The 24,633-nt window shown below is 45.6% G+C and overlaps 1 protein-coding gene across 1 annotated transcript in view; it reads left to right on the top strand.

Moving 5' to 3' along the window:
- Positions 1-2,618: 2,618 nt before the first annotated feature.
- The window catches only part of LOC128842461 (uncharacterized), a 61,433-nt gene continuing 39,418 nt past the window's right edge, over positions 2,619-24,633 (top strand). The window contains exons 1-3 of the mRNA XM_054038484.1: positions 2,619-3,602; positions 20,041-20,125; positions 23,579-23,774. Coding sequence (XP_053894459.1) covers positions 23,579-23,774 — 196 coding nt within the window. The 5' untranslated portion in view covers positions 2,619-3,602; positions 20,041-20,125. The remainder of the gene's footprint in view (positions 3,603-20,040; positions 20,126-23,578; positions 23,775-24,633) is intronic.

The following is a 24,633-nucleotide window of genomic DNA, read 5'->3' as shown; positions in this document are numbered from 1 at the left end:
ATCCATACTGCAGCATGCAGACCCAAGTGAAACCAATCATATCCCAGACTCCCTAGGACCGTCACAAAATATTGCTGCACTCTTCAAAATCTTTGTGGAGCCAGAGGTGAGCCATTTCCTCCTGGGTTCAGTGCTTGGGAGGGGCGGGGGCTTGATTGCCAGGCAATGTAGTTGTGAATGGTTTAGGAAAAGGAGGGCAGGCGTGATTCGCAGTAAGATTCATATAAGGAAGTGATTGAAGTGTGGATTGCTGTACCTTACTGTATAGAGCAATAGTATTTGCTTACTTATTCCTTATTATTGCAAATCATGATTGTAGGATAGCAAATTTTCTTGATGCTGACTGTGGCAGGCCTGGCACCGCAGCGCCTCTTTGTGGCAGGGGTAGAATGGGGTGTCGGCGGCTCACCACTCTCGAGTCCTTGCGTCCGCCTCTCTGCAGGCGGTCGGTTACGGCCTCTTGGCCTTCTTCCCCACTACCATCCCTGTCTGGCAGGGTAGCGCAGCCTAGCACCCCGAGTCCCTACAACCCCTCTCACGAGTGGGGTAGCGTGGCCTAGCAGCCGGGGTCCATATAACCCCCTTACGAGCGGGGTAGCGCAGCCTAACGGCCGGGGTCTCTACTATTCCTCACAGTTCAGGGGTGAGGTGGTAGGGGGACTCGGGCCCGCCCTCTCCACTGAGCCCCAACCCAGGGCCCTGGTAGTGGCAAGCTCCTCTCACCACTTGCTCGGCAGGGATCCGCCCGCAACATGTCGAGCGTCAATGCAGCTCTAATGCTGTTTGTCTATAAAGTTATACTTCCTATCATGAATGCCAGTTCATCTGCTGCGGGGGGTCCTCTGGTCTGTTCCCCTCCTGGGACATCCGCCGTCGGGGTCTCAGGGAGTGTCTCGGCTTGGCTGACTCCCGGATCCTGGCGCGCAGGTTCTCCCTCCTCCAGAGCTAGCAGCGTGTGTCCTCCTCCAGTGGTCAGCCCAGAGTGAGCTGGCCTGCAGGCTTTTATACCGGTTCTCCCCTTGGAGCATGCCCAGCAGAGCTTCCGGGGTGTGGCTTCCTCTGCTAGGAAGGAAGGGTTAACCCCAACGGTATCAGTGCGGGGCCACTCTGTCCCATCACTCTGATGTAAAAGACTTTATTTATAAACCTGTGTTAAAACAGTACAACAGTCACCTGTTGCCAGGCAGGCCAGCTGCCATCACAACAACCAAACACCGGCTACAAAAGAACATTTCCAAAACAAACAAAAGTGCATCAGCAAGTACAAACAAGACAGAAACCCCCTATCATTCATGTCCCCAGACCCCTCATTCTCCTTTCCCTTCCTTCCCCATTTTCTGTGCACTTCGCGGTTGGGGGTGGAGATATCCACTGGAAAGGAGGTCAAGGCAGAGGGTTGCATGGGGTTTAGTTATCCTGCCCAGACACTCAGAGGGTCTGATTGCATTGGCCACCCAGACATGGAGTTTTCCAAGCTGTTTCTGGACTGAGGGTACGTTGCAGGGGAATCAGGCTGCGGGGTGAAAGAGACAGCAGAATCTTGCAGCCATGATTGAGATGAGCTGCTCAAACAGTTCTCTCTTCAGAGCTCTGTCCTTCTCCCTGAGGCACCATTCCTGTCTAGGAACTCCCTAGCAAGGGCCTGCTCCCATGCTGAAACCTTGTCCTCCAGCTGTGCAGCAAGCCTTAGACTGCCCTCCTGCCTGTGAGCATGCCTTTCCTCCAGTCTTAAGTCTCTCTGCTCCTGGTACGGGACCTGCTTGTTGGCCTGCTCAAGAACCTCGACCATCAGTTCATCACAGAAACACTTCCTCTTGGAACAGTCTGTAAAGAAACATTGTGCCATGCCTGTGGCTGAATACATGGAAACTGGAGTGCAAATCACATGAATACCAAGGACTTAGGACATTAAACAGATGATCAGTCATGAAATCTTATAATACTAAATTATGAAGGAAAATTTGCCTCTTGTCTTTCTGTTTCTATCTTCTACATTGTAAGCCTTCTGGGACAAGGACTATTTTTATATTTGTATCTTGTACAGTGCTGAGTACAGGCTGTCACCTGACAAATAATAATAGCTGGCATAACTCAGCTAGGGTCACTGAGCCATCAAAAAGCCCCTGGCTTCACTAGTCCTAATTCTGAAACCAGATGGATACACCTGTTTTGTAGGGGTTACCATAAAAGGAATAGTCATTGTGGCAGATGCCTTTCCAATACCCAGAATAGATTATTTAAAGGAGAAGCAGGGGCTGGTCTAGAATGTGACCATAATTGACTTAACAAAGATAGGGGGACTGGCTAGAGTCTGCTATTGTAAAATTAAACTAGATCACATGGGTTCCTGATGTTGTCTGTCAGCATGAAGAATGCGCTAGCTACATTGTGGAGGCTGATTAATGGAGTGCTGACAGGTCTGGACAAATTTGCAGTGGCCTATAACAACAACATAGCCATGTACAGTCAGAGACTGGACGCTTTCTTACAACACACAAGGACAGTGCTTATCAGCAGGACTTGATGCTCAAGATAGAAAAACGTGAGTTTGGCATGGCTGAAATAGCACATATAGGACACACCGTGGGGAGTGGATAATCTAAACTGGAACCAGGAAAACTTTCCCATACCCACCACTAAATGCCAGATGAAGGTTTGCGCAGGGACAGCAGCTTCTACTGCAGTTTTGTGAGTAATGCTGTCTTTATTACTGCTCCTCAAATGTGAGGAAGAAGAAAATGCTCTACAAGTCTGGATGGAAGGACAAATATGAGCAAGCATTTAAAATCCTCAAAGAAGAACTTGCAGATTTCCAATGTTCATGCTCTCAAGTTTGATCTAGAGAAGTGTTCAGGTGGATGAAGAAAGGCAGAACATCCTATCTGCTAGCAGTCAGCTCGTTCTCAGCCCGGATTCCCAGGTTGATTGCTGTTCTCCCAGCCCAATTTGCATCCTTGTGGAATTATAAAGAAGATAGTAGCTACCTGAGTGTGCATCTTATGACATCCTCAGAACCTATGAGGCCAAAGTTTGTCTCAGAATTATTGTGTATCTCCTAAGCCGAACAAGCTATTAAGTCTGGTTAAGAAGGTGGAAACTGTGAAGCACATAACAGCTGAGTTGGGAATGGTGGTAGAGGTGGTAGGGAAGCTGTAGAACTCACAACTAGCCCAGTGCACTGAGGCCCAAGTGTGAGCAAGGAGCTACAGATGGAATGCAGCTCCTAATCAGTGTTTCCAAACTAGCAATACCCTTTAGGGACCACAGATTACCCTAGGTGGGGTGCAGAACCGAGAAAATCAGCCATTCTCCCTAATGCCTTCTCCCTTGCAGCTGTGGGTAAAGCATCAAGTGACTACCTGAAAGTCTCCTGCCTTCCATCCCTGCTCCTACAGAAGCCCCTAATGCAGCCAGCCACAGGAGCAGCTCACAGGTACTCGGTTGCAGGCTTATATAGCACAGCAGCCGTCAGTTTGAGCCCTCTGTTCCTGTAGCACTCAGCTCAGCCGCCAGGGCATATGTGATCTAGCCCAATGCTGCCACCAACAGATGCTCCAAATCCCAGTGGTGTGTAACCTTCTGCTATGCAGGAAACCGGGAGGGTGTCATAAAACAAGTCTATGTTCTCCAGGTCACAATTCTTTGCTTACCAGTGTCCCCCTTCTCCTTCAGGTGCCCCTGCTATTCTAGTCTATTTCACATAACTTCTAATTTATTTTAAGTGAGAAATAGGTACCTGCATCAATGGTCAATACCTAATTGGGTTGCGTAATGGGCAAATAGTTAATAATTGTAGTGTTGGTATTCTTTCATTATAAGTCATATGTGGAAATAACCTTGCAGGGCAGTGTTCATATACTTAGCTGCAAGGGCGCTGGAGTTTCATATGTTGGTAATTTATACTTTGAAATTATTTTAAGTCTTTTTTAATTACCTTGTGTGAATGGAAACATAAAGTGTTGTGTCCTGTGAGTCAATGTTATGGTTGTTTGGTGAATGCCTTGTATGCATTTGTATACATCTGGATTTATTTAAATACCAGCAAAGTAGGAATTGGATATTTTGGGCCAGATCCTCAGTTGGTGTCAATTGGCAGAGCTCTATTTACATCAGTTGATGATCTAGCCCAGTAATCTGAGGGAGCAGAAATAGATCAATGTGTTGTCGCTTGCTGTGTATATCATCCTAGAGGGTTCAGGGAAACAATGCGGGAGAGACCTGGGCACTTTATACAAATGAGACGGACATTATTGTGATAGAAACAGAAAATATTAAGCTCTCCCCTGAAAATAAACGAGTCTATAGGAGATGATCTTGACAGTGTTTATATATAATGTATATGTATATGTTAGGTTGGTGCTAGGGCTGTGTGACTAGTAGCTACATCGGTCAGGGGTGTGAAAACCTCCCATCCCAACCGACATAGCTCTGCTGACAAAACCCCCAGCAAAGACACAGCTATGCCTATGGCAGAGTGCTTCTGTGAACGTAGCTAACATCACTCAGGGAGGTGGTGTTCCTACACTGAGGCCTGGTCTACACTAGGAAATTAGGTCAGTATTACTATATCACTCAGGGGTATGAAAAATCCACACCCCTGAGCAATGCTGGAGACAGCGTTGGGAAAAATTCTCCTGTCAACCTACCTACAGCCTCTCGGGTAGGTGGAGTACCTACGCTGAGGGGAGAAGCCCTCCTGTCAGCGTAGGTAGCATTGTCACTGTGCCACCATAGCAGTTTATGGGTAGACAAGTCCTAACAGAAAAACTCCTGTTGGTGTACACTGCCTCTACACTGGGGGATACGCTGCAACAGCTATGCCAGAACAGGCTCTGTAATGTAGACGGAGCCATATACTCATTTAGGCTCACTCAATTTTAGTGAATTGAGGTCTATTTACACCTCTTGCAAACACATTTACTACAATGGGATTGCATAGGAAATAGGTCAGAACAGAATTTGGCCCTTAAAGTCCCACCCACTTGCCAACATAAAAGTTACATCCCCTTCCCCACCCGACACCTCTCTTGTCTGCATGAGGACATGCGGGAACATTAATCCAAATTAACTAAAGATGGGAATTTAAACTGGATTGGTTAAACTGCATTAAACCCCTGTGTGGACACCTCACTCAGAATTGAAGTGCTTTAAGTTGGTTTATTTTGCTTTGTTTCCACATAGGGGTTTAATGCGGTTTAATTAGTCCACTTTAAAAAATAATTTGGTTTAACTTTCCTGAGTGCTCCCAAGTAGAACAGCTTAATTGGGTGTAAGGAAGTCCAAATGTGTCCAAGCTGGTGTAACCACACACCAAGAGGCCAGAAGGGAGCAAAAGAAGCAACTCCTGGACCTAAAGCATGGTCTATGTGGGAACAGTTACCATCCAAGATGACCTAGAGTCTGAACACAGTTTAACAGTCAGTGTGGGCCAGGACAAATCATGTACATCATCATGTCAGCTAATTGTGGTCAGACTCTGAGATTTGCTGACATGATTTGTCCTGATACACAGTGTGCCCCTGAATTATCTAATATGATTATTGACAACTGTATTCAAATGTGTCAACAGTTCATAGAAGGGACCAGACCTTACATGCTTTTCTCTCTTCCTTTCTGGCCCCTTAGTATGTGCTTACATCAATTTAGATTCATTTTAGAGCATGCTTCACAAGTAGGTGTAGGAAGGTTCAAGTTAAAGTAGGCTGTACATTATTTAAACTTACATCATCATCCTGCTGCTTGGCCTATAGGTTATACCGTCTTGAACTCCCTTCCACTCACACTCTCATCAGTAAAAGGCTGCAAGGAGGATTAAGGGTATGTCTACACTTGCCGGTAGATCGGCACTGCTGAAATCAATGCAGCGAGTGTTGATTTAGCAGGTCTGGTGAAGACATGCTAAATCAATGGGAGAGCACTCTCCCATCTATTTGTGTACTCCACCTCCCTGAGAAAGCGTAAGGGATGTTTGCGTACGTTAGATTGATTTACTGTGGTAGTGTAGACCAGCCCTAAGGTACTAATTGTACAGAAGTCTGCATTATTGCATAGGCATCTAACTTGTGTATAACCTTTTATATCACCTCTGAAACTGAGCCAGTGAATCCAAAACCAAAACCAAATTCAAACCTAGTTTTAGTTTTACAAAAACATGCCCCGCCCAATGATGATCTGCAAAAACAGAAACATATCCAATGCTGACAATTTCAGATTCCCAAGTGATTGTGCTAGGGAGACATTTGCTTTACTCTCACATAGACAGAGGCAAAGAGGGAGGAGTCACTCATATACAGTGCCTTCATCCTAAAGTAGGCAGTGAGATACCTTTTTGCTGGCTATACTCTGATTATACATTGGGTAACTTGACTCATCTTTAGATAGCCAACTAGTTTACAGTCTCCTGGTCAGCCTCAAATGGGGGGTAGGAGTAAAACAGAATTGGATGCTTTTTTCTCTATATATCCAGGATCATAAAGGTGTCTGTGTACATAGACAGCAACCCATAGCAGAAAAGCATGGCACTACATTCCTGAACTGAAGGTACAGATACAATTCCCTTCTGAGCCTACAGAAGAAACCCTTTATACATGAGCATCACTTCTGTTTTGTCTGGACTTAATTTCAGACAGCTCCTTGCATCCAGGTCCAAACCTCTGTTAGGCACAGAGAAAGCACCAAAACAACAGAATCCATTATTCAGTAAAACTAAATTAGCATTAGGTTCAACATCTGCAGGGTCTCATGTAATTATAGGCCTACATAAATTGCTCCTTAGTTGCCCTTCTTTCTGAAATTGCCACATAATTGTGCTCCAGAATTTAATATTTAATGTATCAAAATGATTCTAGTCCTTATGGTGGCAAATAAAACCTATTAAAATGTGAATGATATCTGCCTGAGTCTGCAGATAGCCTGAAACAAGAACTCTAAGGATAGGAAGTGCCCCTTTCATCTCACTGGAGTGTTAAATCTGAAGCCTAATGATCCTAATTTAAATGTTAGCATTGACCATTTCACTGCTGATCATTTTAGAAAAAGCAATAAGCTAATGTGCTTCGCTACCATGGTTGGTGTGATGACAGAGCGTGAGGCAGGGTGACAGGTACTTGCTGTCAAATGTTGCTAGGTGCAGAAAGAAGAGAACCTTTCGCTGCTTTTTGTTTCTGTCATGGAGCAAAGCAGTCAGAAAGCAAGCTTCCCCAGATACTTGGGAATTCTTCTGGCATAAGAGAAATCTTGGGTGGCAGAGAACTAGCTACACTCCTCCTGATCCCTGGCACAAGAGGTATTCTGGGGAAAGGTACACAGTCAGGGCACCTGTCCACTCTGGTTTCCTTTGGCTGTTGGTTGGAATGGCCCCTTGGGGTTGTAGGCAGCCAGAAGTAGATTAGAGCAATGTTTGGGTGCTTTTTGTTTTGTTTTGTTTTGTTTTTTTACTCCAGGGACTGGAGCATTCCCAGCCAGTACCCAGATCCAGGGCCATAAAGCTCCCCTGTGTCTCCACAGGTCCTGCACTGAGCACAGCTGTGACAGACCAGAGGCTCTGGCTCAATGCTTTCATACCAAAGTATCTATTTTACTAGTTCACTGTCTGTGGCTCAATTATAGGAAAAATACAATGACACACCCTCTAGAGGTGCAGCTAGCAATTCCCAGAGCCTCCCTCTTCTCACATCCTGCGTCATCTTCCCGTTTTCTCAGGTCCTCCAGTGCCAAACACTTATTTTTAAAAGCAATAGCAATAATTACCCTAATATTGGAGCTTTAGTGGACTCTCTAGATATGGCTTGAGGGATGTTGTGAGGAAACCTCCCATGTGATTGCTTCCTGTAGTGTGTCTGTCCGGTGGCTTAAAAGAAGACTAACGTTACCTGAGCTGTCAGCCTAACCTCTTTCTGAAGCATTACATTCCATTTTAAAGAAAAAAGAGAAACATCTCCCTTTTTCATTGAACAGGGAGTGAGGTTTAGATGCAGGTGTGGAAGAAGAGATGATGCCACATTCTCTTCCGAATTAAAGCAATGGAAGCCCAAATAAAGTAAAACAAAGAGTGGGACCAGAGAAGGCAATGCTCATGAAAGCCAAAATTATCAAACTTGTGTGTCTGTAGGCACATACATCCATAAAGAGTGATCTGAAAAGTGCCCAGATTTGATGCTGAGATGCTGAGCAACTGCAGCTCCAAGTAATTTCATCGATCTCAGTAACTAAATGTGGTCATTCAAGTTTGACAATTTTGGGCGAAATCTCTAGGTTTGATGCCATACAGGGGCATGGGATTGACAGAGTTCCTTCAAGACCCAACATTTTCTGAAACAGTCATAAAAAAGGGCAACAGGGAAGTAACATCAATCTGTACTATGCTACCCACAATGAATCTGACTGTCCACAGGGAGGAGCATGTGATGCAAGGGGGCACAGCGCCCTATGCCAATGCTTGAAAATTCCACTATGGACTCCCATCCTTTTTGCATGGGAGCTTCCAGAGGAGAGAAAAAGTCCTCTAGGGAAGGTGCTAGGAGTTAAATCATCAGCCCAGAGACAGGAAGTGCCAATCTGAGGGTATGTCTATACTTGACACCAGGGCCTCCCCTCCCCCTCCTTTTTTGGCTTTTACACATGTTTGCACTTTGCAATGTTTTTTGCTTTGTTTTTCGTTTTGGCTCCCCAGGGATTCCACTCGCCCCCCAACCCAAACAAACAGGAGCCCCCCTTGTTCCTTTTTTGTCTCTCTTCAAGCTTCGCTCTGTGCTGGGAGGTAGGGGTGGGGGTACTCTGGAAGGGGGGGGGCAGAAGTGATGTGCCTGGGTCAGGGGCTGGGATTCTGGATCGGGGGTGTGCCTGGGGCGGAGGTCAGGACCCGACGAAGTGGGCATTCACCCACGAAGGCTTATGCTCCAATACATCTGTTAGTCTTAAAGGTGCCACAGGACTCTCTGTTGCTTTTTACAGATCCAGACTAACACGGCTACCCCTCTGATACTGGAGTAGCAAAGCAGTGGCACAGGCGAGCTGTAGCTCAACTCAAGGGATTCAAGCGGGTTTGTACTCAGGGCAGCTAGCCTGAGGCACTGCTTGCTGCTGCCCATGCTACCGTGGCTACATTACTATTTTTAGTGTGCTAGCTCAATGACAGCTAGCACGAGTATGTCTGTGCCAGCTGGGAATCTCACCCCTAGCTCTTAGCGTAGGCATAACCTTAGAAAGATGAAGGTATCACTTTCCACCGAGCTAGGTGTTTACCAGGGAGGGTGTGATGGGGTATGCTCCCCACACTGCCCTGCAAGAGTTCAGTTGGGCCACGTGGGCTGAATATCTAATTAGGCTGCAAAGAATGGGGGGAGCTTGAGGCTGTAGGCAGCTAATTAGATAGAGGCTCATCTGTGGGTGTTGGGCGGGGCTTCTACAAAAGACAGGACATTGGAAGTTGAGGGGCCTGCCGAGATGAGTTGCCTAAACTTGCTCCCTGGGAGGAGGGAATGAAGAGATTGGCAAACCCAGAGGAGTGAGGAGGGCCAGGAACAGTGCCTAATTTGTGCACCTCTAGGCTTGTCAGTTCATAGCCCCAGCACCTCTGGGCTTGCTGCATCAGGTATGAATGTAAAAAAATTGCTTGAGCTCTGGCACCTGTTTAATTACAAATTAAGGAGGTATGGCAGCAGCTCAGGAGAAGGCAGCAAGGTGCAAGGAATGGAGCATTAAAGCATCTCTGTGTAGAGGGTCCCTGAGCCAGAACCCAGAGTACAGGGTGGGCCTGGGTTCCCTTGCCAGCCACTGTGGGAATGGCAGTGAAGCAGAAGACTGCCGGAGGCTGCTGGAAAGCAGGAACCTTGATGCTCCCCTCCGGAAGGGGAAACCACAACAGTGACCTGGCCAGAGGGCTGAATCACGAAGAGGGAGCAGCAGTCATGGAGCAAGAGAGGGGCTGCAGACTGGCAGAGAGAGACAAAGTGATGGTGTGCAACCATGGGATGGGGTGTTGAGCTGGCAAGCTATTCCCCAGAGTGACCAGGAGGAGGTGCCATCCTAACAGTGAGAAGAGCATGGTGAAAAGAGGGAAAGTGTGTATAAATAACACAATTTATTTAAAACACAAACAAACCTTCATTTCTGGCTCAGTGACTAACCTGATTGACCAAGGGTATGTCTACACTACGAAATTAGGTCGAATTTATAGAAGTCAATTTTTTAGAAATTGTTTTTATACAGTCGATTGTGTGTGTCCCCATACAAAAAGCTCTAAGTGCATTAAGTCAGCAGACTGAGTCCACAGTACCGAGGCTAGTGTTGACTTACGGAGCGTTGCGCTGTGGGTAGCTACCCACAGTTCCCGCAGTCTCCACCGCCCATTGGAATTCTGGGTTGAGATCCCAATGCCTGATGGGGCAAAAACAGTATTGTGGGTGGTTCTGGGTACATGTCGTCAGGCCCCCCCTCCCTCCCTCTGTGAAAGCAAAGGCAGACAATCGTTTCGCACCTTTTTTCCTGGGTTACCTGTGCAGACGCCATACCACGGCAAGCATGGAACCCGCTCAGCTCACCGTCACCATACGTCTCCCGGGTGCTGGCAGACATGGGACTGCATTGCTACACAGCAGCAACTCATTGCCTTTTGGCAGCAGACGGTGCATTACGACTGGTATCCGTCATCGTCGTACTCCTGGGTGCTCTTTTAGCCAACCTCGGTGAGGTCGGTCAGGGGCACCTGGGCAGACATAGGAGTGACTCAGCCAGGTCATTCCCATCTTCTGCCAAGCACCCAGGAGATGACAATGGCTAGCAGTTGTAATGCAGCATCTTCTGCCGAGCACCCAGGAGATGACAATGGCTAGCAGTTATACTGCACCGTCTGCTGCCAGCCTAAGATGTAAGATAGATGGAGTGGATCAAAACAAGAAATAGACCCAATTTGTTTTGTATTCATTTGCTCCCCCCTCCATCCCTCCCTCCCTCCGTGAAATCAACGGCCTGCTAAATCCAGGGTTTTTAGTTCAATCCTTGAGGGGGCCATTCTGTGTGACAGTTGTTTGTGTTTCTCCTTGATGCAAAGCCACCCCCTTTGTTGATTTTAATTCCCTGTAAGCCATGTCGTCAATTGCCCCTCCCTCCATCAGAGCAACAGCAGACAATCGTTTTGCACCTTTTTTCAGCGCAGACGCCATAGGACTGGGATCATGGAGCCTGCTCAGTTCACCACGACAATTATGAGCACTGTAAACACCACGCGCATTATCCTGGAGTATATGCAGAACCAGAACCTGCAAAACCAAAGCCAAAACCAGGCGAGGATGCGACGGCAGCGTGGTGATGAGAGTGATGAGGACTTAGACATGGGCATAGACTTCTCACAAAGTACAGGCCCTGGCAATGTGCAAATCATGGTATTAATGGGGCAGGTTCATGCCATGGAACGCCAATTCTGGGCCCGGGAAACAAGCACAGACTGGTGGGACTGCATAGTGCTGCAGGTCTGGGACGATTCCCAGTGGCTGTGAAACTTCTGCATGCGTAAGGGCACTTTCATGGAACTTTGTGACTTGCTTTCCCCTGCCCTGAAGCACCAGAATACCAAGATGAGAACAGCCCTTACAGCTGAGAAGCGAATGGTGATAGCCCTCTGGAAGCTTGCAATGCCAGACAGCTACCAGTCAGTCAGGCATCAATTTGGAGTGGGCAAATATACTGTGGGGGCTGCTGTGATCCAAGTAGCCAACGCAATCAAAGAGCTGCCGATATCAAGGGTAGTGACACTGGGAAATGTGCAGGTCATAGCAGATGGCTTTGCTGCAATGGGATTCCTTAACTGTGGTGAGGCGATAGATGGAACCCATATCCCTATCTTGGCACCGGAGCACCAAGCCAGCAAGTACATAAATCGAAAGGGATACTTTTCAATGGTGCTGCAAGCCCTGGTGGATCACAAGGGACGTTTCACCAACATCAACGTGGAATGGCCGGGAAAGGTACATGACGCTCGCATCTTCAGGAACTCTGGTTTGTTTCAAAAGCTGCAGGAAGGGACCTTCTTCCCAGACCAGAAAATAACTGTTGGGGATGTTGAAATGTCTATAGTTATCCTTGGGGACCCAGCCTACCCCTTAATGCCATGGCTCATGAAGCCATACACAGGAAGCCTGGACAATAGTCAGGAGCTGTTCAACTATAGGCTGAGCAAGTGCAGAATGGTGGTAGAATGTGCATTTGGACGTTTAAAAGCACGCTGGTGCAGTTTACTGACTCGGATAGACCTCAGCGAAACCAAGAGAGTAAGGGGGAGAAGTTTATGGCGGGGTGGGAGGTTGAGGCAAATCGCCTGGCCACTGATTACGTGCAGCCAGACACCAGGGCGGTTAGAAGAGTACAGGAGGGTGCGGTGCGCATTAGAGAAGCTTTGAAAACCAGTTTCATGACTGGCCAGGCTACGGTGTGAAAGTTATTTGTTTCTCCTTGATGAACACACACACCCCTTGGTTCACTCTACTTTCCTGTAAGCTAACCACCCTTCCCTCCCCCCTTCGATCACCGCTTGCAGAGGCAATAAAGTCATTGTTGCTTCACATTCATGCATTCTTTATTAATTCATCACACAAATAGGGGGATAACTGCCAAGGTAGCCCGGGAGGGGTGGGGGAGGAGGGAAGCACTGGGTGGGGTGGGGGAGGAGGGAAGGACAAGGGCACACTGCACTTTAAAACTTTAAAACTTAAAATCTTTAAAACTTATTGAATGCCAGCCTTCTGTTGCTTGGACAATCCTCTGTGGTGGAGTGACTGGGTGGCCGGAGGCCCCGCCACTGCGTTTTTGGGCGTCTGGGTGAGGAGGCTATGGAACTTGGGGAGGAGGGCGGTTGGTTACACAGGGCTGTAGCGGCGGTCTGTGCTCTTGCTGCCTTTCCTGCAGCTCAACCATATGCTGGAGCATATGAGTTTGATGCTCCAGCAGCTTGACTTCTGCCTTCTGTCAGCAAGCTGATGCCACCTATCATCTTCAGCCCATCACTTACTCTCTTCAGCCTGCCACCTCTCCTCACATTCATATTGAGCTTTCCTGCACTCTGACATTGTCTGCCTCCATGCATTCTAATGTGCTCTGTCAGTGTGGGAGGACAGCATGAGCTCAGAGAACATTTCATCCCGACTGCATTTTTTCCACCTTCTAATCTTCGCTAACCTCTGGGAAGGAGAAACATATGCAGCTGGTGGAGGGAAAAAAAGGGAGAGTGGTAGTTAAAAAGACACATTTTATAGAACAATAGGTACATTCTTTCACGATAAACCTTGCTGTTAACATTACATAGCACATGTGTTTTGTTACAAGGTTGCATTTTGATGGCTTCACCCCTCCCCCCGTTGAGTGGCTAACAGAGGGGAACATTTCTGTTCAGCCACGGGCAAACAGCCCAGCAGGAACGGGCACCTCTGAATGTCCGCTTAATAAAACCACCCTATTTCAACCAGGTGACCATGATTGATATCACTCTCCTAAGGATAACACAGAGAGATAAAGAATGGATGTTGTTTGAATGCCAGCAAACACCGGAACCATACACTGCAAAGCTTTGTTCTGCAATGATTCCCGACTACGTGCTGCTGGCCTGGCGTGGTAAAGTGTCCTACCGTGGAGGACGGAATAAGGCTGCCCTCCCCAGAAAACTTTTACAAAGGCTTTGGGAGTACATCCAGGAGGGCTTTCTGGAGATGTCCCTGGAGGATTTCCGCTCCATCCCCAGACATGTTAACAGACTTTTTCCAGTAGTTGTACGGCCACGAATGCCAGAGCAAATTAATCATTAAACACGCTTGCTTTTACACCATGTTTACAAAGGTACACTCACCAGAGGTCCCTTCTCCGCCTGGCGGGTCTGGGAGGCAGCCTTGGGTGGGTTCGGGGGTTACTCAGGTCCAGGGTGAGAAACAGATCCTGGCTGTTGGGGAAACTGGTTTCTCTGCTTCCTTGCTGTGAGCTATCTTCAACCTCCTCCTCCTCATCTTCCTCGTCCCCAAAACCCGCTTCCGTGTTGCGTTCTACTCCATTAACGGAGTCAAAGCACAGGGTTAGGGTATTGGTGGCTGCATCCCCTAGAATGGCATCATCATAGAAGCGGCATGTTTGGGGCTGTGACCCAGAGCGGCCGTTTGCCTCTGGTTTTTTGGTAGGCTTGCCTGAGCTCCTTAATTTTCATGCGGCACTGCCGCGAGTCCCTGTTATAGCCTCTGTCCTTCATGCCCTTGGAGACTTTTTCAAATGTTTTGGCATTTTGTTTACTGGAACGGAGTTCAGCTAGCACGGATTCGTCTCCCCATACAGCGACGAGATCCCGTACCTCCCGTTCGGTCCATTCTGGAGTTCTTTTGTGATTCTGGGACTCCATGGTCACCTCTGCTGATGAGCTCTGCATGGTCACCTGTGCTGATCAGCTCGCCACGCTGGCCAAACAGGAAATGAAATTCAAAAGTTCGCGGGCCTTTTCCTGTCTACCTGACCAGTGCCTCTGAGTTGAGAGCGCTGTCCAGAGTAGTCACAATGGAGCACTCTGGGATTGCTCCCGGAGGACAATACCGTCGAATTGCATCCACACTACCCCAAATTCAATCCGGCAAAGCCGATTTCAGTGCTAATTCCCTTGTTGGAGGTGGAGTAAAGAAATCGATTTAAAGAGTCCTTTAAGTCGAAAAAAAAGAGCTTCGTCGTGTGGACGGGTCCAGGGTTAAATCGAGGTAACGCTGCTAAATTCGACCTAAAATCATAGTGTAGACTAGGCCCACGCTTCCCTGCATGATGCAGACAGGGCTGTGATAGTGATGCCACAGTGACTCTTCAAAAACCTTCACAGTCAACACAATAATCAGGCAATTACTGTGCACTCATACCTCACCTTCTATCTGAGGAGCTCAAGTACTTCACAACCAGTCATTAAGCCTCCCACCATTCTATGAGTTGGGTATGGATCATCATCCCTATTTTACAGATGAGGAAACTGAGGCACAGAGAGATTAAGTGACTTATCCCAACTCACCCCGGAAGTGGGTGGTAGAACAGGGAATAGAACTCCACTCCCTGACTCCCAGTCCTCCGTCTTAACCATAATACCATCTTTTCTCCCCATAACCATAATCACTACTGATGTCTGACCACCAACAGTAATGCCACATACTGAAAGAGGGAGACAGTTACTGAGTGGGATTTTCAAAAGTGCTAAGCATTAGCCAAATTCTGCTCCTGTTGAAGTCAGCTAATTCCTATTGACTTCAATGAGGTCAAAGTTAAGCCAGTTGAACACTGTTTAAAAATTCCACCTAAAATTTCCATCTCTGAATGAAAAAGAGCTTGTTTGGGTCTTTCTGTTTCATCTTTAGCTAGTAGCTTCCTTGCAGCCTCTCCCGTGTCCTCACAGGAATACTCCTGCAGTATTTTCCTTGTCTTCCTGCACTGTGTATTCCTCAGCTTTGAACTGCCTACAATGGAAAAAATCAAAGAGGAACATTTGGTGATCTAGGCACCCCTCTATGATGAGATATCTTCTTTGGCAGCTGGAACAAATATTTCTCTTGTCTTCTTTAGATATATTTCTTTCTCCTGCTGTAGAGCTAAATAGCAGAAACTGTACTAAAAGAGAATATGAGACTGGAGGATGAAAAATGTTTCTTGTTTTACATTGTCACAACACAGCTGCATCCTCTGGACCAAATTCAGAGATGATGTGTTAGACCTCCATACACCAACCTCATATGCCCCCTTCTGCTCAGAATCCCTTAGAGCAGGGGTCTCAAACATGCGGCCCGTGGAGCTCTTCCCTGCGGCCCGCCAAGCTCCCCACGCCCCCCCACCCCGTTACTTCCTGTCACCACCAAACTCCTCTCACCCCCACCCCTCCCGAGTTATTTTATGTGGCAGCTAAGCTTCCTGCTTGCTGCTCCCCAATGTTTGGGGCTGGGTCTCTCCCCCGGCCCCGCCTGTCACCCCCACACGCCTCCCAAGTGTCCCCCGGGCTCACTTGCTGCCCCCTCACAGCCCCGGAGCCTGCAGCTCACGCTGACTCCACTCTGCTCTGCCAGCTTCCGGCATCACCTGCTGCCGCAGGGTCCTAGTGCCCCCCTCCACTAGGGCCAGGGCAGGCTGCCCTTCCTCTGCCCTTCTGCCCTAGTCCTGATCCTCTCCAATGCCCCGAGCTCCTCATCACCAGCCCCACAGCCCTCACCCCTGCACCCCCTCCTATCCCCAAACTCCATCCCAGAGTCTGCACCCCCACTACCTGCCCCAGCCCAGAGCCTGCACTCAGCACCCAAATTCCCTCCCAGAGCCTGCACCCCAGACCCCCTCCCCCACCCAAACTCCCTCCCAGAGCCTTAGGCAGGTGGGGGCGGAGTTGGGGGGGGGCAGGTTCTGGGCACCACCAAAATTTCTACAAACCTGCCACCCCTGGAAGAGGCAGAGCAGGGGTGGAGTGGTGGTGCAGCCCAGAGCAGTGGGGGGGTTTTAACAGAAGTAAATCAAACTAAGTGCGTATTTTGTCCTTTGAGTGAGGTGCATTACTGAGTGTATATATTTTATTAAAACCGCTTGGAAATGACTTGTTGTAGGAGCAGCATTGATCTGTATGCTCTGTATAACGCTTAGCACTTTCCAGGAGGGAGGGGGGGAGGAGGTGGAGAAGAAATGGGGTAGGGGCGGGGCCTCATGGAAGGGGTGGAGTGGGGGCGGGGCGGGGCAGGGGCAGTCAGGGGGGGTGTCGGTGATGCGGCCCTCTGGCCAATGCACTAGTCCTCATGTGGCCCTCGTGGTCATTTGAGTTTGAGACTCCTGCCTTAGAGCTACTTATATCCACTCTACTGATCTCTAAAGGTGTGTAAATTGCCATAATTTGCAGGCTGAGGAGTCAAAAGAAAAGTGTATGCTAAGGTAGGTTGAGAGCTATTATTAAGTTAAACCTTCCACCACTTTCTTTCAGCTACACAGGATGCAAGTTACACCAACTAAACTCCCTTAAATATTGATACATTAGATGAAAAGAAGTCTACTTGAGTGTAAGGGGATCTAAGTTAATGGAAGGGGACCTAATTTACACATCACCTCTGAATTAGGACATCTGTCTTTACTGTCATGCAGGTGTCAACTATTAGAAACACAATATATCCATCATCACCACCTCCAAGTAATAATGTACTGCTTCCCACATTCTCATGTTACACATCTGGTCAGTTTAGTAAAGAATAGGTTTTAAATGCCTTTATAGTCTTCTTTCTTAGTAGTCATGCATAAGTCATGGGCATAACCAATTCTTCATTTCCATGACAATCTCTGGGTATATTCAGAGTATGCCTGCTTCCATTGTGAGCAGCATCTGTGTCAGCTACCCTGTTAACCGACACACCAATTGAACCAGAACTAAAAGCATAAACTGCTACAGATTGAGCTAAAGCCCCCTAACTGGGGGCCGAAACAACTCTGATCTAGCAGGCTACACATGCACATATACACTTTACATCAACATCATATACACAATTGTGTCTGAGTCCCCTTGGCCACAACACTGATTCAGCACTTGTGCTATTTTTCAAATGGCCTTTCCCACCCATACACTGTGGTTACAGTATCCTGGACATGATATAAAATACTTGCAAACACAAACATGCAGTGATTCTAATAGGTGTTTTGTGTAAGAAAAACCCTATAGATTGCCTATGAATGCAAAATTAATGATACCGTACGTCAATATTATGGCTTTCCTGTCTCATGGGTATAACCTTATAATCACATCCCAGTTCTGTTTCATACCCTGAGCATGGTGAATGGATGTTTAAATTGTGTATCTATGGATGGGTGTAAAATAATCTACTGTGGTGAGGCATGGTAAATCACCTGTAAATGGTAGTTAATTAGATGTGACTTTGCCTTGCAAGACATATTACATGTGCTAGCAGTTACACCCAAATACCTAGCTTAAAAGTATGCAGAAACTACGTCAGGTCTTGAGCTGCATTATATTGCACAATGCATAAGATAAAAATGAAACAAATATCATCACCCTTACACATGCTACTCATGTCCCTTGACATCTTAGGCAGCATGTAAATATACAGCAGCAATAAGCCACAGCAGGGTGTGGTTTGGAGGGATACTGATGCATATCTCAGGTGCACCCATAGCTTTCTCATGACGCTGTTAGCATAAATTATTCCTATTAGTGTATGGCTCCTTCATTTTCAATTTAATATTTTTAAACGTTTTTAAATGAATCTTCAGAGGAATTTGTGCAGTGTGCCTTTCTACTGGGGAAAGTATATTGCAGTAGAACTAACTGAGTGCATTGTCCATTTCTATTCATTCACACTTGTGTGAAAGTTCCACTGGCATGACCTGAGTAAGAACTTTAGGATGTGGCCCATTATTATTTATATAGTGCCATAGGTGTGCATAGCACTTTAGAGAGGGAAAAGAAGAGAAGAAATGAGGATTCAATCAGTTAGACTCCCATACATTATTATCATGCATTGGCCAAAGGACTTCACCTGTGCTTTGAGCTCTTTGAAAAAACACTAGGCTCCTTGAATCGATTAAGCAACATCAGCCGTAAAACCTTGTGACATCTGATCGGTTATCAAAGAATACTGCAGTTCATCTCCCACCACTGTCCTACTACCAAGGTCCTTTGTATTCCACAGAAAATAGGACCTAAATTTTGCTGCAAAGTCCCTAGATTATTTGGCGCTTTTCTGCTGTGGACTGAAAACTGAGTAGCAGCTTCATGTGGATACTAAACACTGATGTTTTTAAATGATAACCGCAGCTTTCGCCCTGTGTTTATTTTAAACAGAATTTATCTTATGCTTTCTGTTTTCAATTTTCAGTACACCAAAGATTATTTTTAATGGACAATACATGATAGCATCACAGAAGTTGTCAGAAGAATGCTGGAGGTTTTGGCAGTTGGGTTGGGGCTTTTGGCACCAGGAGCGGGGGAGGGAGAGTTTGGGAATGTATGGTAAGCACATTAGCTGGATATTTCTGCTAAAATGATCAGCAGTAACATAATTAAATGCTGACAGTTAAATTGTCATCTTTCATTAATAACCCAGTGAGAATGAAGAATTTCATGCCTCTCTTAGAACTTTTGTTTCAGACTCTCTGCAGACTCAGGAGGACAACACTATAGCAATTTACATTCTGTTTATGTTTTCAAGGTTGTCTGTACAAAGATCAGAAACAAAAAAACCCAAACCAAAAGCCTAGATTCTACATTTGGGGTGGAATACATGAAGGCCTGTCTATGACTCAGATCAAACACAAGTTCCTCTGAAATAAACCAGAAGAAGAGAGAGACAATATTCCTTATAGGATCAAGGTACTAGGTTTACAGTCACTGCCTCATGACCTAATGGCCTAAGTCTCCCCTAGCTGCCTTTGTACAATGTCTTACCAATATTATAGCAAACACAAACATGTGACTAGCCTTATCAGTATTGCTTTATAACTGATCGTGCACTGTAGTGACACTGCTAGCATTACAACTTCCCACAAAACTTTTTTAAAATATTAGATGGCACAATCCAGCTTCATTTGGCTCTTTGGGAGAAGGAGGATGCAAGGGGTACTTACTAGCATCCCCCCGATTTGAATGTTCCGTGCTGTAATACTGGGGTGAAACAGTAAAAAGCTGAACACAGGAGTCATGGAGCTAAAGTGAAATAGAATAGAATATACTGTACTTTCACTTGAGATCCTTATGAAATATTGATGTCTCTTGTATGTGTATTTTCCCATAGATTTTAGCCAATAAACATTGCTTTAAGCCATCACCCCTCAAAAGTTTTATGTATCCCAATAGCAATAATGGCTTTAAGGTCAGAGAAGGCATGACTCATTTGTGATCAGTATGCGTTGTTATTGCCCCATCTGGATGGGAGAATTCCATCTGTTGTGTCCTAATTTCCACAGTGGAGATGCCAGTGTCACTGATTGGCTGCTTGCCTTTCCCCACCCTGTCTGTGATTGGTGGATCCTCCCACTTCTGCCTTGATTTCTGTCTCTTTCCTTGCTCAGGTTCTTGCACTTCACAGCTGCAGCTGTTCTACACTGACCACAGAAGGACCAGGGGTTGCTCACTGATCAGGACTCAACCAATAAGGTACATTGCTGGGATTTTGGAGGGAAGATGTACTCTGATCAAATGCTATTTGTTCTCAAAGGCTTAAGAGCAGTGGTGGGCCACCTGTGGCCTACTACTGCTTTAGAGTGTATTTATGGCTAATGAACAGGATTTAGGACTAACAAGGGAAGGAGAAGGATGTTTGAAAAGAATGAATCTGTGAAGAGGGTGTCTGTTGGGTTTAGGGGATGCAGGATTTACCCCTAAATTGCAAGCATGGAAGGGGTCATCCAGGCTATATTTCAAAGGGAAATGTTTAGATTTAATTAAAGTGACATTGTTCATTTTATTTTAAGGCTTTGTTTTTAAACAATTTTAGTCTTCATTTAAGGGTTTGCCCAAGATTCTATGGGACAATGGGAATCAAGTCACCAAATTGTCTGTATCTGAACCCCCCCAGATTTAGGACAGGGGAAGGGTCAATACTGAAATAATTAAATATATCTACAAGAACTTATGTTAGTGTGAAGTTATGCTAAATTAAATGTGGCTGGAGGTTTTGAAGGCAAGGGATTAGAGACTACAGTGATGAGGGCCATGTAAGTATTTAGAAGAGAATGTATCCAGAATGGGGATAGCAAAGAAAAGAATTAGAACTTTGCCATTAGATATGCGCGGTATAGATCACTGCAATCAGTGGGGGCTGACTACATGTATCTGAAGGCACAGTTAATGTTTTGTATATTAAAAAATATAGAAGCACAAAAATAACATTTTTCCCTAAAAATTTTGCCTGTTTGCATTTGACAAATATTAATTTTTAGATTTGTATCAGAAGGATGTTTTCATGGAGAAAATTATAGCTTTATGCCAGCAAGAAATTATAATTACACTGGAATCTCTGTACTAAAACAAAATTTCCATGGGAGTTATTTTTTCTATTGGGATCTTCTGCACTTATCTCTATTCCAGACTCAAAATTTAATAAGGTGTTAAGATAGCCACCATTTTTGCTCATTTTTAACCTAGTTCCCCAAGATGCCATGTCACAGATATATCTCCTGGCCAGAATGAATGGACTTCCTTTCACAAGTTCTTTGCATTGCTTTTCATCTGAAGGATCAGAGGGCTGATGCAGACAGAAGTCCCTATCACTCATGGTTCAGCATGCTGCCTTTGGTCCTCTGTCTCCCTACCATCCAGAAATTGAGAACATAAGAAACTTAAGGCCAGTTTTCTTGCATGACAGACTAGAGTACATCTAACTACAAAATAGCTCCAGACAACAAATATTTTAGGGTGAATTTTCTAGTCTTAGCTAATTTAAATGCCAGGGATGCTATGCTTAAAAATAAAGCAACTAATTAGAAACCAAAACACTTCTACCTATGATATGAGTCAAACAGAAGAAGAAGACAAAGACTAGTGATTTAATAAGAACAGCTTATCGCAGCAGTTAATACAGTAGCACCACATGCTATACTTAAATTTTAATTAGAAGTGGGCTATGTCAAAATTTTCACAGGGAAGTTTGTAACCACACCCACCTGAACATAATATATGCCTATCTCATAGAACAGGAAGGAACCATGAAAGGTCATTGAGTCCAGCCCCCTGCCTTCACTAGCAGGACCAAGTACTGATTTTTTTTGCTCTAGATCCCTAAGTGGCCCCCTCAAGGATTGAGCTCACAACCCTGGGTTTAGCAGACCAATGCTCAAACCACTGAGCTATTCCTCCTCCCTTAACATAATACTTACAAGATTTCCATTTAAATGGCATTTTCCATGAGCGTTTTGGGGGAGAGAGTCTCTTCTTTAAAAGACATGGTTATTTGTTTAGACATCTTCCTGGTTGCTCACCACACTTATTGATTGTGGCATTTCACAAACGTTCATTGGCTTCTCCTCATGGGATGGATTATGATGCAGACCTCACAACTGTCCATTTTGTTATCTGCTGACGGTGCCTTGTTGGCAAGGCGTTCAATTTCAGTTCAAAGTTAACCCAGTATATTCTTGGTCCCTTGCACCAGCTTTTTATATTTTTCTTACATCTGATTCTGCCTTCCCCTTTTTACAAGGTAGTTTACTCTTTTTTACACACATGTACAAAATCAAATATTCCTCTATTCTAAATGTCGATGCAGAAATATGGCTCAATGGAAAAAGGACAGGCATCCCTAGTAGACAGTGTTAGAAGTCCTTTAAGAAATCTTGAGCCAATTTCTCCTTTTTGATTTATTCTGTAGCCTAACATGTCACCACAAGACAACCCACCAACAAGCAGACATGAAAAATAGGGAGGGCTTTTACATTCTGAAATCCCAAATAGTATTTATCAGCACAATTATTACTGGGACAAAGTAGAATATTCACAAGGTTTAATGACCTTATCTAATTATGTGGCGGCATGGCTCAATATTAAGATTGCTTAGACAGCTGGTCAATAAAATCTAATTTTACAGGCTTTAGCAAAACTTTGGAAAATGTCCTCTCTGTTCTTCAAGAGATTGTACCATTTGTGCCACCACTGGAGTGAATTACAAGAATACTTCCTTCTCCCTCAACTTTTTATCTCATTGAAGTTCTCTGCAGCATGGATGTATTTTCACTCATGCTTCCCATCATTATTTTTTGTGAAGTTGCACGTCTGAGTGACATTTAGTCTTAACTTATCTGAGATATACACAGTAACAAAAAATCAAGCTAAGAGTTTAACAGGGGATTTAACAATAAATTTCCTGGCAACCATTTGGCAGTGGAAGGGATGGGAAGAGCCCCCGCCAGTCATGATTTTTCTTAACAAGAAGCATGCTGAGGGACAGGGGCTTTTAAATTGACTATAGAGGGGCCTGAACCAAAACTCTGGACCCACAGACCTAGGGGTTTTATTAAATGCCTCTTTCTAGTTTTGAGAGGCCATCATGAAACCAAAGAATTGGAGCCTTCAATTGATGGAAGCTCATTGTTTAAGAAAAATATTGGTTAGGATCATTTACTGCACCTAAAAGGTTTGTTCTATTTTCTGGTCTGGGGAACAGGAACAAGTATGACAGCTGTTGATAAGGGCTGGTCTACAGTGAAAAGTTACATCAGCATAGCTACAGCTCTCAGGTGTGTGAAAAATCCACACCCCTGGAGAAGTAGTTAGGCCAGCCTAACCCCAGGTGTAGACAGCACTTAGGTTGACAAAAGAAGGGCTGGCCTGTGCTAGAAAATTAGATCACCCCAGCTACATTGCTCAGGGGTGTCAAAAATCCACTCCCCTAAGTGACATGGTTAAGCTGACCTAAGACCCTGTGTAGAATTCTTCCATTGATTTAGCTACTGCCTCTCTGGGAGGTGGACAATTACAGCGACGGGAGAACGTCTCCTGTTGCTCTTGTAAGTGTCTATGCTGAAGCGCTACAGTGGCACAGCTGCACCACTGTTCCATTTTAAGTGTAGATATAGCCATGGCAACTTCTCTATGCTTTCTGTTTTTCCACAGATGGACAGATATCCTTTCTTCGTGTTTGTGTTGTGTGGGGTATTTTTGCCAAGAATCCTTTGTTTTCCACATGAAAACTCTACAATAGATTGTGATACTATGCTACCGCACCATGGAGGTGAACCACAAAAATCCACTCCACCATATGTTATTGCTGTATCTTTTGATAAATATGATCCAGGAAACGAAATCCAAGGTAAACTATTTAACTCATTTAAAAACTGTCTCCGTGTAAAGGTGCAGGCAGTCCTTGAGCGCCCTCTTGCAGCCTGGTGTGGCCCTACAGGTGTGCCCTTCCTTAATTTCCCTAAGTGGAGCAGCAGTAGATTTCAGTTCAACAGCGCTGGGGCAAGGAGGAGCTGCCACAGATTAACAAAATGCCCTCGCATTTTAATCAGGTTTCAGGCCAGGAATCTTTACAACAAACAGTTCATCAGGACCCAGGTTCAGGGCATCCAAATTTATAGTCCTCTACACCCAAGTCTCTGAATCAGGTTAAACTTGTCTCCAAGTGCCTGAGAGAGAAACCACCAGCCAGCTTGCTTGTTTGCTGACTGTCCTGTTCCTGTTTATATGGCTCAGCCCTCAAGATGGGTAGGGCCTCCTTAATTATCCCCAGGCTGCAGGTTGTGGGCTCTTGCCAGTCAATTAAAGGGCTAGTACCCTTTTCCCCATACACTCTTTCACTCTCCTTCTCCTACTGAATTCAGGCTGCACCAAAATTCCACCTGGTTTCCTTCTGCAGCATCCCCAAATTATAGCCCTTTCTTTCATCCCCACTCATCCATACTCAGTTCATATCTTGCCTCTCCACGTGGGAAGATGTTTTTCCCTTGCCTATTGGGCAAATATGAATTCATCCCATTACACAATGTCTGTGATCAAACTAAAGTCAACTGGCAAAACTGAGCTATGCTATTATTTATTTGATTTCATTTCATTTCATTTGTTGAATACTGGTTGTGTGCTGAGCGCTGTACAGAAGAAAGGGGAACTACCCTCAACTTGCTGCACTACTGCAGGAGCGTAAAATTTGCCTACAAAACTCAATGTGT

Source organism: Malaclemys terrapin, chromosome 8, assembly GCF_027887155.1.
Source record: "Malaclemys terrapin pileata isolate rMalTer1 chromosome 8, rMalTer1.hap1, whole genome shotgun sequence".
Taxonomy (NCBI): domain Eukaryota; kingdom Metazoa; phylum Chordata; order Testudines; family Emydidae; genus Malaclemys; species Malaclemys terrapin.
This window is presented reverse-complemented; position numbering and strand designations above follow the sequence as displayed.